The sequence below is a fragment of the Tenrec ecaudatus genome, chromosome 4 (assembly GCF_050624435.1).
Source record: "Tenrec ecaudatus isolate mTenEca1 chromosome 4, mTenEca1.hap1, whole genome shotgun sequence".
Classification (NCBI taxonomy): domain Eukaryota; kingdom Metazoa; phylum Chordata; class Mammalia; order Afrosoricida; family Tenrecidae; genus Tenrec; species Tenrec ecaudatus.
The window spans coordinates 138,263,510-138,282,366 of record NC_134533.1 but is presented as its reverse complement, the minus strand read 5'-3'; the positions used below and the strand labels follow the sequence as shown (position 1 = coordinate 138,282,366).

Here is an 18,857-nt window from a genome sequence, read left to right as displayed (position 1 = left end):
CTGATGGGACTAGGCACTCCTTGTGCCATCTGTGGTAGATGGACCACTTGTTGGGGGGGAGGGGGTGCACCACTGTGGCCCTCTGATGCTTACTATGGTGCGAGGCTGGAGCATCTTTGCTTTCTTTGCGCAGAGCTGACTGTGCGGGACCACCGCAGAGCATGATAAAACCAAAGGCAAAACACAGCAAAGAAGGGGATAAAAAGCAAACCACACACAGCCCACTAAGAGCTCTGTTGTCATGGACACGTGAGTCATCACCTCAGCCCTGGTCATGGAGATTTGAGTTACAGAGACTCCAAGAGACATCGTGAAGGCTCAGCCGGCTGTTGGGAGTTAAAGAGAGCAGGAGCTGAGAGAGGTCGGCGTGGTTGGATCCCTGCCCCATGCTGCTTGGCGCAAGCTCTCCCCTCCCACCCTGATCTGAGGAGGCAGTTCACAAGTAGAAGACAAATGGCATAAAGGGCAGGCAATTAATTTTTTCAGCTGGAGGCTGCAGTGGAATGTGGGTACTTAGACTCTGGCGGGAGCCTGTGGGCCCTTTCTTCTCAGTGAAACACCCCCTCTCTGCGTGGAGGTGAAGCCCTTCAAAATTCTATTGCTGGTCTTTTGTTTGTAGAGCCTAGAGGTAAATGTAGGCTATTCTGCAAATGTGCCCTTCTCACTAAACCAGGAGCCTGAGACGCTGTGAAGACTCGGCTCCACTTCTTAGTTTCTTTCTTCCCTGTAGAGGGAGCAGGCAGTCCCAGAGCACAAGACAGGCTTGGCTTTCCACCTTCCAGAAGCTTTTGTGCTGCAGCCCAGCCAGCTCAATGAGCAGAGGTGCAAAGCAAAGAAAGGAGGGGCCAGTAGGAAAGAGAGAACATCTTAACTAAGAGTGGACTAAGACCAGGGGAGGCAGTACTTGACAGGGAGGAAGAGGAAGAAGGGGACTTTGTGGGAAGGAAGGAAGGAAATGCTGAAAGGAGCTTGCAGGGGTTTTAAAAATAAAAAGCCACTTAACCTACCTCCACTTAAAAAAATGCCCAAACCAAAACCCACTGCCGTGGAGTCGTTCTGACTCATAGCAAGCCAATAACTCGCCGCCATCGAGGCGATTGGACTCACAGTGGCCTTCCAAGGACAGAAGAGCACTGCCCGGGAGTTTTTGAGACTGTAACTCCGCGGAGTAGACTGTCTCCAGCAAAGGCTGCTAAGTGGTTTCAAACTGCAAACCTTGTTGTTAGCAACCCAGTGCTAACCACCAGGGAAACCCTATTACTTTGCTTGCTGCCATTGAGTCAATACTGACTCACAGCGCCCTCCCACCCACCGCGGGTTTCCAAGACTATCTTGACAGCAGTAGAAAGCCCACTCTTTCTCTCGAGTTGCTACTGGTGGTTTCGAACTGCCCAGCCAATGCGTAACCACAACACCACCAGGGCTCCTCAGGGAAACCCTCTACAGCAAGGTAAGACTGCTCCTGATGGCAGCATACTACAGGGACAGGCAGCCCCAGTTTCTCCCACAGAGCTGGTGAGTTTGAACTACCAACCGTGCATTTAGCAGCCCAGTGCTAAGCCATGTACCACCACAGAGATAGGAAAATGTAATGCTTACAAGTGCAGGCAAAATGGAAAAAGTCCACGTCTGTGTATAAGCCTGGGTGGGGCAACCTTGGGTTGAGATTTGACTTGATGTGGTTCATAGTTTTCAAATCTGTAAACTCGAGAGAAAATTAGTAGTATCTCATGGGGTTTTTAAAGAGATTACATGGGAGATTCAAATAAATTATTTGAGAAAGTAGCTGGCATATAATAAGCAATCAATAAAAATGGCCCATTATTTCCTCATAGCATGTGTTTCACAATCCACATTTGACAAGGCATATTATCTTTTTTGTTTGTTTTATAAATGAAAGAAACTGGATAAGAAATTCAGCAAATAACCAATAACACAGATTCAAATATGAAATGAGCCTTTAAAAATATATCTGACATGATTAATGAGGTATAACAAATAAAAACCGTAAGAGTAAGGGGAGGAAATATTAAAGAACTAGAGGATAGTTATATATTTCACCAGTGCTGTACCACACCTGGATTTTTCATCCCTCTGTGAGGTCCTTCAGAGAGGGACTGTCCAATTATTTTACAGGTGGGCTTTGGGTCTCCACTATACCCCTCCCCCTTAACATCGATTTGATTGCTTATTTTTTAACTTCTTTTTTTAAATTATTTTATTGGGGGCTCGTACAACTCTTATCACAATCCATCCATCCATTGTGTCAAGCACATTTGTACATATGGTGCCATCATCATTTTCAAAACACTTGCTTTCTACTTGAGCCCTTGGTATCAGCTCCTCACTTTTTCCCCTTCCTCCCATCCCCCCCCCCATGAAACCTTGATAATTTATAAATTATTATTATTTTGTCATATCTGGCACCATCCAACATCTCCTCTCACCCGTCCTCTGTCCGTCTCGTCCCCCAGAGAGGAGGTTATATGTAGATCCTTGTAGTCAGTTTCCCCCTTCTACCCGACTTTCCCTCCACCCTCCCAGTACCGCCACTCTCACCGCTGGTCCTGAAGGGTTCGTCTGTCCTGGATTCCCTGTGTTTCCAGTTCCTGTCTGTACCAGTGCACATCCTCTGGTCTAGCCAGATTTGTAAGGTAGAATTGGGATCCTGATAGTGAGGGGGAGGACACATTCAAGAACTAAAGGAAAATTGTATGTTTCATCATTGCTACACTGCACCCTGACTGGCAAGGGGATGTCCAATTTCCCATAGATGGGCCCTGGGTCCCCACTCCGCACTCCGCATCATTCACAATGCTTTGATTTTTTTTTAACTTCTGATACCTCTTCCTATCAACACCTCATGATCACACGACGGGTGTGCTTCCACTATGTGGACTTTGTTGCTTTCCTGCTGGAGGGCTGCTTGTTTAACTACAAGCCTTTAAGACCCCAGATGCTGTATCTTTTAATAGCTGGGCACCATTTAAGTTCCTTTCGGTACATGGAAGCCAAGATAGATAACCCTTCAGGAACAGTAACAGAAGGAACGGTTCTGGAGGAATGGGGAGTGGTGAGGGAGAGGAGGGGATAGAGAGCCAATAGCACTGGTGACTGTATAACGCCACAACAGAATTGTATGTGAATAGGTATATTGGATAGTGTAAGATATCGGGGGAAACTGTTATAGGGAAAATAATAATAATAAGGGTTCCTGGGGGGCAAGGTGGGGGAGGGAGGGGGATAAAAGGGAGCTGATATGACGGAGTTCCAGAAGAAAGAAAGTGCTTTGAAACTGACTGTGGCAGCAATTGTACAACACTGCTTGATGAGATTGAATTATGGTTGTTATGATATCTGTAAGAGTTCCCAATAAAATGATTTTTTAAATTTTAAAATAATAAATAAAAGATTTTGAAAAGACATCTAATTTAGTAATGATTATAAATGACAAATGGCATTTAATTATACATTTTAATTTAAGTTATGTGCATTAAAATAAAAAACTAGTCTCTACTAAATTTTACAAAACATCATAAAATTAAAAGTAATTCATTACAAAACCTTAGTAAAAAATGTAATAATTTTTAATGTAATAATTTTAAGCAAAGGATTTTTAATTTTTGCATATAACAAAAACTAATAGAAATAAAAACAAAACATGGTTAATAACTAATGTAATTTCTAAGAAATACAGCTTCATTTAATAAGAATAACATGTGCTATAATAATACAAAATAATTATAAAACTGAAGTGAAAAATAAATTTAAAACATACTGTCCATTTTTATGTTACATTTTCCTGAGCAATTGATGTTTATCAAACATGCTGATTTATGAATTTTAATTCATATTAGTACTCACTTGTGAAATTTGCTGGCTGGAAGGACAACACACACACACACACACACACACACACGCTCACAAGAAATGTCCTTGAGTCGAACTTAGCAATTACCATTGTCTAAACGCCAGTTAGATGTTGTGCATCGACTATAGTTGAGGCATGTGAACAGCTCTGTTATCAGACAGAGAACATTGTAAAAGCTATTATGGCAGATGCAAATAGGTTAAAATGCAATATCTTATCATTTAATCTCCCTTGTAAGTTGTTTTAGTTAAAAAAAAAAAACAAGTGAAGGGGGAATACTCATGAATGAAGCCTCTGGTGAGTCCTCTGGGACCATAGACCAGGAAATGAGTAGCTTGGGCTGTCACAGAGAATGTCACAAAGTGGATTACTGCAGGTGCAGGTAGATTGAAATGGAACACCTTATCATTTGATCTCCTTTTTGATCCATTTAAAATTTGTTCTAGTTTTAGTATCTTCTGCTTTCTTTTCAATTTTTCTGTTGTGCTTTGTTATCATTGTTAAGCTTTTGTTTTTATATATTTTCTGTATATGAAATCCAAGATAGGTAAATATACAGAGATAGTACCTGGATTAATGGTTTCTTGGGATTATGACAGGGGAGCGGGGGCAGGAAGTGGGGAGCTAATGAGTACAGGAAAAAAGAATATGCTTAAATTGATTGTGGTGATGATTGTACAACTCTTCTTAATGTGACTAAAGTACTGAACTGTATGATAGGTGAATTATATGTCAATAAAACTTAAAGAAAAAGAAGAGAGAAAATGCAAAGGAGATGATTAAAAGACATTATATAAGAATAGCTTCTTGACCTTTTGCTTAAGATCAAGGGTAAAAGAAATTACATGAAAAAATATTCCAAGACTAACAACCCATGGCTTCTGAATTGAGCCCAGCCAAAAGTCAGCTCACACCAAAGGATATCATTGAGAAACGTAATCGTATTGGGCCACAAGTCTTATGCACCTCCCTACATTTCCTTAATTGATTCCTTCCTCTCTCTTCAGTGGTGCCCCCTGGGCACCTCATTAAGTCTAAGGTGCCCTTCCACTTTGGGAATTGAATGAAACACCGTACTGTGGATGTGAGATCTCTCTTCTGAGCAGCTGCCATAGATCTGAATGACACACCTAGAAACACAGGCAAAGCAGCTGTTTGAACAATGGCAATCAGAGCTGAGAGGAAACTAGGAAGATAGATCCGCTTTCATTAGGCTCTGGTTCTTCCTTGTGATCTTTATCTCGCTTCCCCCAAATGTCCCTTGTGTCCCATGAACCAAGAGCCAACCTCATAATGTCCTACATCACAGAATACCAGGTATTAAAACAAAGAGTTCTTGCATTGAGGGAGGGCTTGAGTAGAAGCCCAATGTTCCTCTGCTCCTTAATAGTTAACATATAAATATATATGCCCAGACTTATATCCCTATAGTTATATATTAATACATTTATATATATTCATGCCTATATTTGTACCTTTATAAATGTCTTTTGCCTCCTAGTTCTTTCCTCTATTTCTTCTACTTTCCTCCTGTCCCACTGTCATGTTGGATCTTCATTCAACTCTCCATAGTCCCTCTCGACTACATTGAACTTGATCAGACCCCACCAGGCATTCTACGCCCTCCTCGTCATCAATTTTAGATCTCTTGTTGTTCTCTTGTATGTACCTGTGTTTGGTGAATCCTCCCTCCCTTCCCCCCCACCCGAACCTACTCCACCCCCATCTCCTCCTTTCCCATGCCCCTGTCCCCCACCCCTTGCTGCTTGGTCCATTTGTTTTCTCCTCAGGATTGTTTATCCTGCCTATCTTATATAGGTTGATGTAGTAGTAGCACTAGTAGTACTAGTAGTAGTAGTAGTAGTAGTAGTAGTAGTAGTAGTAGAAGAAGAAGAAGAAGAAGAAGAAGAAGAAAAGTCTATAAATAGCTCAAGGCCTGTCTGCTGACCCTTATGAATGTTTTCTGATTGGGTGTGAAGAGGTACCAAGCTCTGCCCCCAAGTCAAAAGTCTATTTTCAGAATTCCTTGAAAGCTTCTTTGCTTTGCCCCGCTTTCCTGCTCTGTTGTGCTCCCTTCGTGTTTCACCTGGCTTACCCCTATTTTCCTTCAACATTCTATTTAAAATTTTTTCAAAGTTACAACTAAATTGGAAGAATTTCACAGAAAGTGTCTACATACCCATAACCTATATACCTATTAATTTTTAATAGCTTTATTAGGGTATAATGTTAAGATAATAAAATTCATCCACTTTAAGTGTACAGTAGAATAGTTTTCATGTATTCACAGAGTTGTATAAATTTCACCACCGTCTAATTTTAGAGAGCGCCATCACTCCACAGGGAACTCTGCGGCCCGTAGCAGCCCCTCTGTAGTCCCCATCTCATAATGCTGCTGTGGTTTGTTGGTTCCATCCAGTCCGTTCTGACTCCGCAATTCTAGGCCCAACACAGGGAACATTATCAGATCCGGTATAATCCTCATCGTTGGTGTTCTGTTGGAGCGCATTTCTGCAGGCACCGTGCCAATCCGTATTGTTGAGGGTCACCCTCTCCACCCTACCGAGACTTGGTAATCTACTTTCTGTCCTACGAATTGGTCTTCTCAAATTTCATACAATAAAAAAACGTCATACAATACATGGAATCATGCTGTATACGGTCTTAAGGGGGTTGCTGGATTCCCTGAGTGCAATGCTTTCAAGGTTCATCCTGTTGTGGTGTGTGTCAGTACTTCATTCTTTGGTGTCATTGAACAATAGTCCATCATATACCATTAGCAGTTTACTAGATTCATATCTGTGATATATCTGTCCACCTACTGACCCCTCTCTCGAGCCATTAATCTATTTTGTATCTTTTATGTAATTCCAGGTCAAGTTACTTCTTTGTTCCCCTAACTCTCACCATCCTATGTTTATAAACCTAAAAGTTCACACAACATGGTCCTTTTAAATGTACAGAAGGTTGTCAGGTGGAGCGTTTTAGCTTTCTGGCCTTTAGAAAAGAGGAGGCAAGCAGTAAGTAAGGGGCCTGGAAATGGGTCTTGCCTCCTTGGCATACAGTTTCTTAATTTCATCCATATCTCACCTGCAGCCTCCTCTCCACCACTGCATGCCATCGATCCTATAGACTCACTCAGCTCTCACTGCCACCAAGTTGATCCTGACTCATAGCAAGTGACCCTATGGGACAGAACAGAGCTGCCTCCTGTGAGTTTCCAGGACTGTAACTCTTTACAGGACTAGAAAGTCTAGTCTTTCTCAAATCCTATACTACAGCGATGCCAAATTCCTCTTAGCTCCACAAACACCCCACAATTTTCTTTAATCCACCTCTTATTACCTAGACAGACTGCTTTTTGTGGTAGACCCTTCTCTCATGAGTCAGCTCTTTAGTGAAGTACACACACACACATGCAGACACCACCTCCTCGTGCTTGTTCCACACTCCCATGATATCTTTTGCCCTCCGTTGTTGGATTAACGTTGGACCTTCCCATCTCTACCAGTCTCGAAATCCTAGTCTTTTTATTCCTAGAATTCACTACTTGGTGAGAGTTCAAGAAGTGTTTGTTGGAGAGAGAATGGAGATGTTCCTGTATTTACTGTTGTTGGTCTAGCAAATGCTTTGTCATTGTCCACCGAGTGTGAGACACAGCGCAGGTCCCTGGGCTCGGGCTAGGAGATGAGTAAGACTTCTGGAAGCCGGACGGAAGGCTCATTTAACTAGTCAAAGGCAGCTGCCCTTATCATGCTCCTCTAATGTTCTCTACTCTCCTCCTACCCAAATGGGACCAAATTGATAACAGCAAAAGATTAGCCAGCAACCTCAGGGAGAAGGAGACTTTATGTTAGTAGAGAGGAGCAATTCAGAAAAGGAGGGTCAAAATGGACTGGATTTGAGTTATGTTTTTGCTATATCTTCCCAGAAACAACAGAAGGATTTTTTTGTTTAGGGAAAATATAAAACTAGGCAGGATGCCAGGACAGCACGACTGTCCTGGGCAAATGGGAACATGGGGTCTTGCAAACTACCCCCGGGTTCCGTGTGAACAGTAGTGGCATGCTGACGCATGCCCAGTCTGGCAGACCCTGCTCACTTCCAGGATTTTCTTGTGCAGGTCAGGTACTCTTCATCAGTGCTTGACCTCCATTTTGTTTCTCCACTGTAGTTATCAGTTATAAGACATTATAGACACTGCATACATAAAAATATGGCCTGAAGCAAAAAAGTAAACATGGAAAAATCATTTAATCAAGAGCTGAAATACTTTACTTTCCAACCTTTTTAAAAAATTGAGGTGACACTCTCTCACTCACTCACTCACTCAATCACTCACTCTCACTCACTCTCTCACTAACTCACTCACTCACCCTTCCACTAACTCTCTCTCTCTCTCTCTCTCTCTCTCTCTCTCTCGACTAGAAAATGGCACCTGGTCCCTCAAAAACAACTCAATGCAAACAGCCATCACCCCCAATAACCTCAATGAAAAAACAGGAGAAACAAAAGACAAAGGCAGAAGATGTGCTGAACATAGCAACATACATAGAAGAAGCAGACATTGAGATGCCATACAAAGAGACTCTCAGAATGCTGCTTGGAGTCATGCAGGATATGAGGGAAACAATACAGAAAAAGGATGAAACGATAGAGGAGATAAAAGCCATACACCAAAGGGAAATACAAGAGCTTAGGGAGGAAATAACGAAAAACAATAGCAAAATCATGTTCCTTGAGAATCGACTGGAGGAATCAGAGAACCGCATCAGTGTCTTGGAGGACAGCCAAGCAGACTTTAATAAACGTGAACAAAAATCTAATAAGAGCATCAGGGAAGCCGAAGAAAACCTAAGAGCTATGTCTGATGCTATGAAGCGGAACAACATTAGAATTATTGGCCTACCGGAGGAAGACACAACAAAGAAGTAATCTGCAACAATAGTGAGAGAATTCTTGGAGGAAAACTTCCCCAGCCTAATGAATGACAACCAAGCAACCATCCAGGAGGCTGAAAGAACACCAGCACGACGGGACCCCAAGAAGAAATCACCAAGGCACATAATAGTTAAACTATCCAACTTTGAGGAAAAGGAGAAAATCTATCTCTCTCTCTCACTCACTCACTCACTCACTCACTCACTCACTCACTCACTCACCCACCCATTAACTCCCTCAACTCACTCTCACTCACTCACCCTCCCACTAACTCTCTCACTCACTCACTCACTCTCACTAACTCACTCACTAACCATCCCACTAACTCACTAACTCACTCACTCACTCACTCACTCACTCTCTTACTCACTCACTCACTCTCACTCTCTCACTCACTCACCCTCCCACTAACTCTCTTACTCACTGTCTCACTAACTCACTCACTCTCTCTCTCTCTCTCACTCACTCACTCTCTCACTCACTCTCACTCACTAAAAAAAAAAAAAGAGAGAGAGGTGAAAACCACCTAGCATAAAAGTGACTATTCCCAGGTATACCATTCAGTGACTCACATTTAGTGCACCCACCATGTCACACAGCCACCACCTCCACCGTGTCCCAAACATTTTCATGACTCAGGAAGGACTCCCAGGCCCTGTCAGCTGCCATTCCTCACTGCCTTCTCCTAAGCACCTGCCAACCTCTGATCTGCTTTCTGTCTCTGTGAATTCACCTGTTCTAGGCAGTTTATGTAAATGGAATTATTTGACACGTCTTCTTTCATAATGTTTTTAAGGGTCGTTCCTCTTGTAGGAAGGATTAATACTTTGCTACTTCCTTTGGCTGGCTAATATTGCATTGTGTGTGTGTACCACATCTCGTCTATCTATTCATCAGTTGATAGCCATTTGAGTTGTTTCCACCGTATAGTAATTATGCATCATGCTGTTTTGAACTTCTGTTTGAATAACTGGTTTCAGTTCTTTGGGGCATAAACCCTGGAGTGAGTAGAACAGCTCTACTATATGGTAATTCTACGTTCAACGTATTGCGCGGTGGCCAGTCTGTTTTGCAGGGTGGCTACACTATCGTTCACACCTACCACCATGTCTGAGGCTTCCAATTCCTCCACATTCCCAACAGAGCTTGCCATTTTTCTTCTCTCCTTTAAAAAGAATACCCATCCTAGTGGTTGTAGAGTTGTATCTAATTGAGATTTTTCATTGTGATTTTCACTCTAATATCCATGATGGCTAATGATGGCAAGAAAGGCCTGGTAATTGATTCTGAAAGCCCCTGATACAGATGTGCTGTGAAACCCGTGGGGTTGCCATGAGTCCGAATCCACTCCGGCAGCAGCAGGTCTCTAATAAAGAATGATGCTGAGCCCCTTTTCGCATATTTCCCAGCCCTTCTTATATCTTCTGTAGATAAACATCTATTCAAGTCCTTTGCCTCATCTTTCTCCTTCAGAGTGGCTGTTGGTTTCAAACTGGTCACTTTCTGGTTAGCAGCCCAATTTGTAACCCACTACACCACCAGGACTCCTTATGTTCTCAACAGCTATAACATAAAACAAATTATACAAATCAAATGAAGAAGTTATACTCTGAAACTGATTGCCATAAATTGGAATAAACTTAATAGGAACTGATTTTTTATTATCATCAATTTAGGGTGTTTAAAAATACTTACTAACATTTTTATTGCTAAGGTTGTGCATTATACTTTTACCAAAAGAGATTTTACTTCCTGTGAAAACAATGTAAACATATACTTTATACCTTTCTACTGTGGAGCAGCTGGTGGGTTTGAACTGCTGATCTGGTGGTTAGCAGCTCAATATATAACCCACTAGGCCACCAGAGCTCCTACAAGAGATGTTCTCTCTATTAAACATTTGTTGAGCCAATGAAAATATTAAAATCAAGTGCATTTAGTTCTCTGTTAGCTATGACTAGAAAACAGAAGAAGAGCTTTAAGGAGTCTTAGAGACATCATTTTGAACTTTTTTCTTAAAGGTGAGGTGCCAAGGGGTCAGGAACTTTCCCATTTCAATACCAACTACAGTTATATACCTTTTATAATGTCCTCCCAGCCAATTCCCCTTTACGTCTCATTGGCTAGATTGTGTTATGTGGTCTCCTCTGGCCTCAACAGAAATCAGGGAATATCACAGCGGTTATGACTCCAAATCAACTTATGATTCACTTAACAGGGAAGAAGGGAGCAGATACTGGTATCGATGTTTGTGTTCTCCTGTGCGGTCAAGTCCGTTCCAACTCATAGACCTAATATGCAGCAGAAGGAAACACTTTGTGGTCTTGTGCTTCACTCAGGCATTGCTGCTTGGGTCCGTGGGTGCAACGACTGTGCCAGCCCAGCTTGTTGACACTCTTCCTCTTTTTTGCCGACTCTCTAAGCATGATGTCTTTCCCAAGGACTGTTCCCTCCTGATAACATGTCCAAAGTATGTGACATAAAGCTTGCTATGCCCAGTTTTGTGTTTTTTGCTTTCTTTTTGGAGGGGGTGGGGTGCTACAGGCTGGAACCAATGGTTACATGGCTCCAGGAATTCTTTTTTTTTCAAATGTTTATTAGGGGCTCATACAACTCCTATCACAATCCATACATACATCAACTGTGTAAAGCACATTTGCACATTCGTTGCCCTCATCATTCTCAAAACATTTGCTCTCCACTTAAGCCCCTGGCATCAGGTCCTCTTTTTCCCCTCCCTTCCCACTCTCCCTTCCCTCATGAACCCTTGATAATTTATAAATTATTATTTTGTCATATCTTGCTCTGTCCCATGTCTCCCTTCTCCCACTTTTCTGTTGTATATCCCCCAGGGAGGAGGTCTCACGTAATCCTTGAAATACATTCCTCCTTTCCAACCCACCCTCCCTATGCCCTCCCAGTATTGCCACTCACACCACTGGTCCTGAGGGGATCATCCACCCTGGCTTCCCTGTGTTTCCATTTCCCATCTGTACCAGTGTACATCCTCTGGTCTAGTCAGACTTGCAAGGGAGGATTCAGATCATGACTGGGGGGGGGAGGGGGGAAGAAACATTTAGGAACTAGAGGAAAATTGTACTTTTCATCATTGCTACATCACACCCTGACTGTCCCGTCTCCTCCCCAAGACCCTTCTGTGAGGGGATGTCCAGTGGCCTACAAATGGGCTTTGGGTCTCCACTCCGCACTCCCCACTCATTCACAATGCTATGATTTTTTGTTCTGATGATGCCTGATACCTGATCCCTTGAAACCTTGTGATCTCACAGGCTGGTGTGCTTCTTCCATGTGGGCTTTGTTGCTTCTGAGCTAGATGGCCGTTTGTTTACCATCAAGCCTTTAAGACCCCAGACACCATATCTTTTGATAGCCAGGTACCATCAGCTTTCTTTGCCACATTTGCTTATGCACCCATTTGTCTTCAGCAGTCCTATCAGGGAGGTGAGCACAAAATGATATGATTTTCTTGTTCTTTGATGCCTGATGCCTGATAACTTTGGTGCCTTCAGCACCTCATGGTCACACAGGCTTGTGTGCTTCTTCCATGTGGGCTTTATTGCTTCTGAGCTAGATGGCCGCTTGTTTACCTTCAAGCCTTTAATACCCCAGACACTATCTCTTTTGATAGCCGGGCACTATCAGCTTTCTTCACCACATTTAGTTGTTCACCCACTTTGTCTTTAGCGGTTGTGTCAGGAAGGTGAGCATCATAGAATGCCAATTTAATAGAAGAAAGTTTTCTTGCTTTGAGAGAGTACTTGAGGGGAGGTCCAGTGTCCCTCTGCTACCTTAACACTAACCTTATAAATATATGCACATAGATCTATTTCCCCATCCTCATGTATAAATATATTTGCATATGTACATGCTTTTATCTAGACCTCTATAAATGCCCTCTGCCTCTCAGCTCTTTCCTCTATTTCCTTTGATTTCCTTCCTGTCTCACTCTCATGCTCAGTCCCCACCAGGGTTTCAGCAATTCCTCTTAGTTACATTACCCTCGATCATGCCCAAGAAGGCCTCCCACACCCTCCTCACCACCAATTTGGATCGCTTGTTGTTCCCTTGTCCCTGGGTTTATTGACACCACTACCTTTCCCCCCACCTCCCCGTCTCCCATGTCCCCACGGAACTGTCGGTCCCGTTGGTTTCTCCTCCAATTGCTCATCCAGCCTATCTTATTTATACAGACCTGTGGAGATAATAACATGCACAAAAACAAGACAGAGCACAACCAAGCAACAGTATACAACAAAACAACAACAAACCAATGACAAAAACCAAACAAAACACAACAAGAAAGAAAAGCTTGTAGTTAGTTCAAGGATTGTTTGTTGGCTTTTCCAGTTCAGCCTGTTGGGGCACCATGCCCTGGCCCCAAAGTCCACTTTCAGCATTCCTATCCTGTAGACTGGTTTGCAATGGGATGTAGTATTTATGAAATGATTGTTGGGAGGACACCATTCAAAGATTACAAGGAAAAGATCAACAAAGAGGAACTAAAACAAAAAAACCTGAAAGAGGAGGTCAAATTTTATCATGATAACTTCACAGAGGAAGCAAAGGATATGTGACCATATAGCCAAGTAGGTTACTCTTGTCAGCGTTATCCCCAGAATGATGGAGGGGAATGTTTTGGATTCAAGGCAACCCCATATAATTACATATTATTATTATCATTCTATCATTAAATTATTTGGGTAAGCATTTCCAACACTTTCAAATGCTGTGCACAGAAGATATATTTTAATGTGAAAAATGGAATATAAACATAGCATGTGTGAGAAAGAGAAAAGAAAGGCTGTCATTCACACTAATCGCATAGTTCTCATTTATAGTCATCACCACTCACGGGCAGAATTCAATATTACAGCGACTATTTTGAGGAAAACTTACAAAGCATCCATAGACTTAGGCTGCTTTTGAAGAAGAAAATGTGGTGCTTGGGAACAGTAATGAAATGAGCTTTTCATGATATATCCTTTTGTCTTTTGAACTTTGAACCATGTGAATAAATTATGCACTAAAAAATAAAATTAGAAGTGAGAACTGAACATCCCCTTTCAGAAGGGCCACAGGGAGGAGACTAGTCAGTCAGGGTGCAGGGTATCAACAACAATGAAACATACAGCTTTCCTCTCGTTCTTAAATGCTTCCTCCCGCCAACTATCATGATCCCAATTCTACCTTACCAATCTGGCTCATTAGCCTTTACTCCTTTAGACTCGAGCTAGAGGTGTGCCTGTCAGTAGCAGTGTCACATCTTACTTCTCAACCTTGGATTCATTCACCTCTGCAGTCAAAAGCCTGTCATCAGACCTGCTGGTATTGGACTCCTCAGTCCCTACAGTTTCACATGTCAGAAGAAGTCGAGTCTAGCCTGGCATATGACCCTACAGCTCAAAACTTGTCTCTCCCTCCATCTATGTGAGCCATGTCCTTGCTCTAAATCTTATACACGTATAATCTCCATTGGTTTTGCTTCTCTAAAGAACTTAGCCAAATGCAGGCCATCAAAGCTGGTGAGTAGTGATCTAAAAAGCAATTCTTCCCATCTGAAATAAAAGAGTGAAAAAAGTCAAAGATTCAAATAAGCAATTAGTCCAAAGGACCAACGGCCCACATGATCCACTGTCTCCCCTAAACTTAACTAGGTGGAATCACTACTATTCATGTTGATGAGAACCACAATAGGAGTCCCCAATAAGAATGGGTAAACATGTAGCACAAAATTCAAATTAAAAGGAAAAGCAAAAAAAAAAGACCAGACTTACTGGTATGGAAGAAAGCAGAAGATCCTCTGAGACGATTGACTTCATCAACCTTCTAACCTGAAACTCAAGACACTCCTGGAGGCCACCTTTCAGCCAAATAATAAGGTCTGTAAAGCGAACAACTTCCATAAGGAATGTGCTCCTTAGAGCAGTCAAAAGAAACCAAAGGCAACATTTGCCCCAAACTACAGATGAGACAACACAGAGGGACAGGGAAACAGGATGGATGGAAGCACGGAGCCCAGGAAGGAAACAGGAAAAGTGCTGATACATTGTGGGGGTGGCAGCCAATGTTGGGAAACATTTTGTGTATGAATGGTTTATTGGCACACTAAGTTGCTAAGTAACCGTTCATCTAAAGCACAGTAAAACACTAAAGAGAAAAGAATGAAATGAAATATTGAGCTGAAGTCTTAGCGCTGTCAGGTACAAAGGGGAAATAAAAAGCACCTAAACTGGCAAAAAGGTATCATTCTTTAATGAGATGGAACAATTAATCACCCATGGAAAGGAAAGAAGCACAGATTAAGCACGGCACTACTAAAGAAGGAGGACACAGTGGGCGACCTCTCATTTCCCGATTACAAAACATACGACACAGTCAGAGCAGGCAAAACAGTGACAGATACATAGACCAATGGGACAAAACCGAGGACCTAGAAAGAATCCATCCCCTATAGGCAGCTGATCTTTGACAATGGGGCCGAAATCATCGACTAGGAGTGAAATGGTCTCTTTCACAAATGGTCCTGGGAAAATGGAATTTCCATTTGTAGAAGAATGAAATAGGACAACACCACATACAAAATTGAGCTCAAGATGGATCAAAGGCCTAACTGTAAAACCTAAAATTTCAGAGATCACCAAGGAATAAATAGGGACAAACTTAGGAGCCCTAATACATGGCATAAATGCATTACTGAACATAATGAAAAACACACAAACATATAGGTGACTACAGGTGACTAAAACCTCCTAAAATATAGGTGACTAAAGCCTCCTAAAAATTAGACACTTATTTGCATTAAAAAAATCTACAAGAAGAGAACCCACAGGCTGAATTTTTTTCAGTGCATACCAAACAAGAGACTAATCTCCACAATTTATAGAAAACTTCACCATCTCAAGAAGAAAAAGACAAATAATCCAATTTCAAAATGGGCAGAGAACATGAATAGACACTTCACCGAAGAAGATATTCAGACAGTCAACAAACATATGAAGAAAGGGCAAATATTGTATGAGACCATTATTATAAAATGTTAGGAAAGCATTTTACAGATACATTCCTTGACAGCTACCAGAGGTAGAAAGGAAGAGAGGGTGGATTACTAAGTAGAGGGCAGGTACATATGAACTTGGGTGAAGGAAAAAGCAATATGCAGTACAGTTGGGAAGAACAAGTGGTGGCAGGAGAAGATGCTGGAAGGAATACAAGATTAAAGGCAACAGAGGTTAATACTGTTAGAGACACAATCCTGCAATAATGATGTTCTAAAAATACCATTTTAGATATGTATAAATAGTATAAATAAACATGCAGGCTGAAGGTATGTGGTAGCGCGGATGGGAGTATGCCCATGAATATATATTGTTCTGATGGGGGATATACCCACATGACTATTTGCCTATGCTGCGAATACATCTATGAATGTGGTAGACAGGGGACAATGTTATGAAAACTTCATAGACACAATGAAACTCCTTGAGGGAATGAACTGCTGGGACTTGGGGCTCAAAAGCGCAGGGGACATGCAGGTCCATGGGTATGATAGAATCCAGGACCAAAATCTCAGGGGAGACGCAGGTCCATGGGTGTGATAGAATCCACAAAGACAGTGCTCCACATCCTAGTGTGGTGAATAACAACTACAGTCTGTAAAACTTGTAAGCAGCCATATGAAATGCAGTGACGGGCCTCTCCCCACTGTAGCAAAGAAGAATGAAGAAAGTGGAAGACATGGAAAAAACTAGTTCAGTGGACTAATGGACCAAGTTAACCTCAGCTTCTATGACCCTGAGACCAGAAGAACTAGATGGTGCCCAGTCACCACTAACAACTGCTCGGAAAGGGATATTAGAAGGTAATATGGAACAAAACTGAAAATCATAAAAGAAACCAAACTTAATGTTGGATAGAGATTGGTGGAACCCTTAAGACTAAGTCACCCTTCAATTATGAAAATGAATTAACCCCCAAGGCTCAACTTTCAGCCAAACAATAAATAGTTCTGTAAGAGGGACAGCAACAGGAAGGAGATGTACGTACCTTAGAACCATCAACCATTTATGATCAAAATGGCAGTATTTACCCAAAGACAAACTTCAGAAGGGTTAAGAAAGAAAGAGAAATGGGAAATACAGGGAGGATGTGAAATAAGTGATGTTACATTGTGGGGATAGCAATCAATTACATGAAATATATATAAATATATGAATTGTTCAATGAAAAACCGAGTTGCTTTAAAACAAGATCTGCTGGTCTGTGTACAACTCTTTTTTGATATGATTGAACTATTGAATGTTTGATATGTGGATTATGTGCCAATGAAACTGTTTAAAGAACAACAAAGATCTACTGCCTTACAGGTGGCAGTCTAACTTACCCTCCAAGATGGCATTAATCAGTACTTCATTTCTTTTTTTTGAAAACAATATGCTATTGTATAGATGCACAACATTTTATTTATCTAGGAATAACTTAGTGTACATTTTAATTGGTTGTTTCCCTTTTGGGGGTATTATAAAGAATAAACCTATGAATATTTGTGTTCAAGTTTTTATTTGGACATGTTTCCACTTCTCCTGGGAATATACCTAGTATGACAGTTAAGGGGTCAGGAGTCTCAATGGCTTGACAGTGAAAACCTAGTAACTCCCACATAATAAGATCTCCTCCAGGATGCGACCTGCTTCCAACCTAAGTGGATAGGGTGGTAAGATTGCTTGCTTTGTGCTGGGTCTAGACTCTGGCTCAATAACTTCTGGTTCTTTGGACTTGAGCCAGGGGCCTCATGTACTGTCTACCAATCCTAGGAGTCATCAGCAGCCTGCCATCTTACCTGCCAACCTTGGATTCATTTGCCTCTGCAGTGAGAAGTTTGTTGTCTGACCGGCTGACCTTGAATTCATCAGCCCCTATAGCTACATGGGTCAGGAGAAGCCTTCAGCCAGACATCTGACCCCAGGACTTAAAACTTGCCCATCTTTACAACTTGAGAGCATTTCTTTGAGAGAAAACAGCTCTCTCTCTCTCCTCTGACCCCCTCTCTCTAAATATTTGTATATGTCCCCTAACACACACACACACACACACACACACAAACAAAACGAGTCCTAGTGGTGCTGTTGGGTAAGTGTTAGACTACTAACTATAAGGTTGGCAATTCAAACCCACGAGATGCTCCTTGGGAAAAAGATGAGGCTGTCGGGTCCTGTAGCTTTCTATCCTCAAAAACCCCACCTGGTGTTGCAACGAGTCAGAATTGGCTTGGTAGCAGTGGATGTATTTTGGTTTGGGTTTATATACATATACAAGTACATATAAAAATCCACCACTTTTGCTTAGCTCACCTAGGGCTGCAGTTGCTTGGTCACATTATATTTAACATTTTGTGAAATAAATTACCCTTCAATTTTTCCCAAGCATTTACCAATGGAGACTCTAAAATAAGCCTGTGGTCACTCAAAATATTTGAGTAGTCTCAAAGGAATTAAGCTTTCTTAGTTTTTACCTGATATTTTGAAATAACAAAATAAATTTTTAATTAATTTTTTATTTCTCTCAAAAAATGACAGGAAGTCAAAATGCATATTTTAAAATTCTATCTTTATAGGAAAATAAAATACAAGAACTGATTTTCCTATGTAGTGTCCCAACTTTGTTTTATTATAAGGTCAGGATAAGCTATTTTATGATAACAAGAAAATCTCAAAGTCCCAGTAAAAATAAAACAAGTTTGCTTGATTTGACACAAAGTCGATATGAATTCAGTAGTTCTCCAGAATAGTTGCCTCCGTGCTACGTTGGAAGCGTGACTTCTGGTCATTGTTGCAAGAGAATCACATGGCATTTTGAAGTCACGGAGAGGCGCAGGTGGGTTGGTGGTCAGCTGCTAACCCGAAGGTCGGCAGTTTGAGCTAACCCAGTGGGATCTTGGATGAAGGGCCTCGTGGTCGTTTTCTTTAAAAATCTGCCATAGGAAACCCTGTGGGACCCAGCTCTACTCGGATTCACAGGGGCTGTTAGG

General features: G+C 41.8%; 1 protein-coding gene across 1 annotated transcript in view; it reads left to right on the top strand.

Moving 5' to 3' along the window:
* Positions 1-18,857, top strand: part of GRK7 (G protein-coupled receptor kinase 7) — a 53,280-nt gene that overhangs the window by 21,169 nt on the left and 13,254 nt on the right. Inside the window, 2 exon segments of the mRNA XM_075547854.1 lie at positions 11,357-11,404; positions 13,228-13,403. Coding sequence (XP_075403969.1) covers positions 11,357-11,404; positions 13,228-13,403 — 224 coding nt within the window.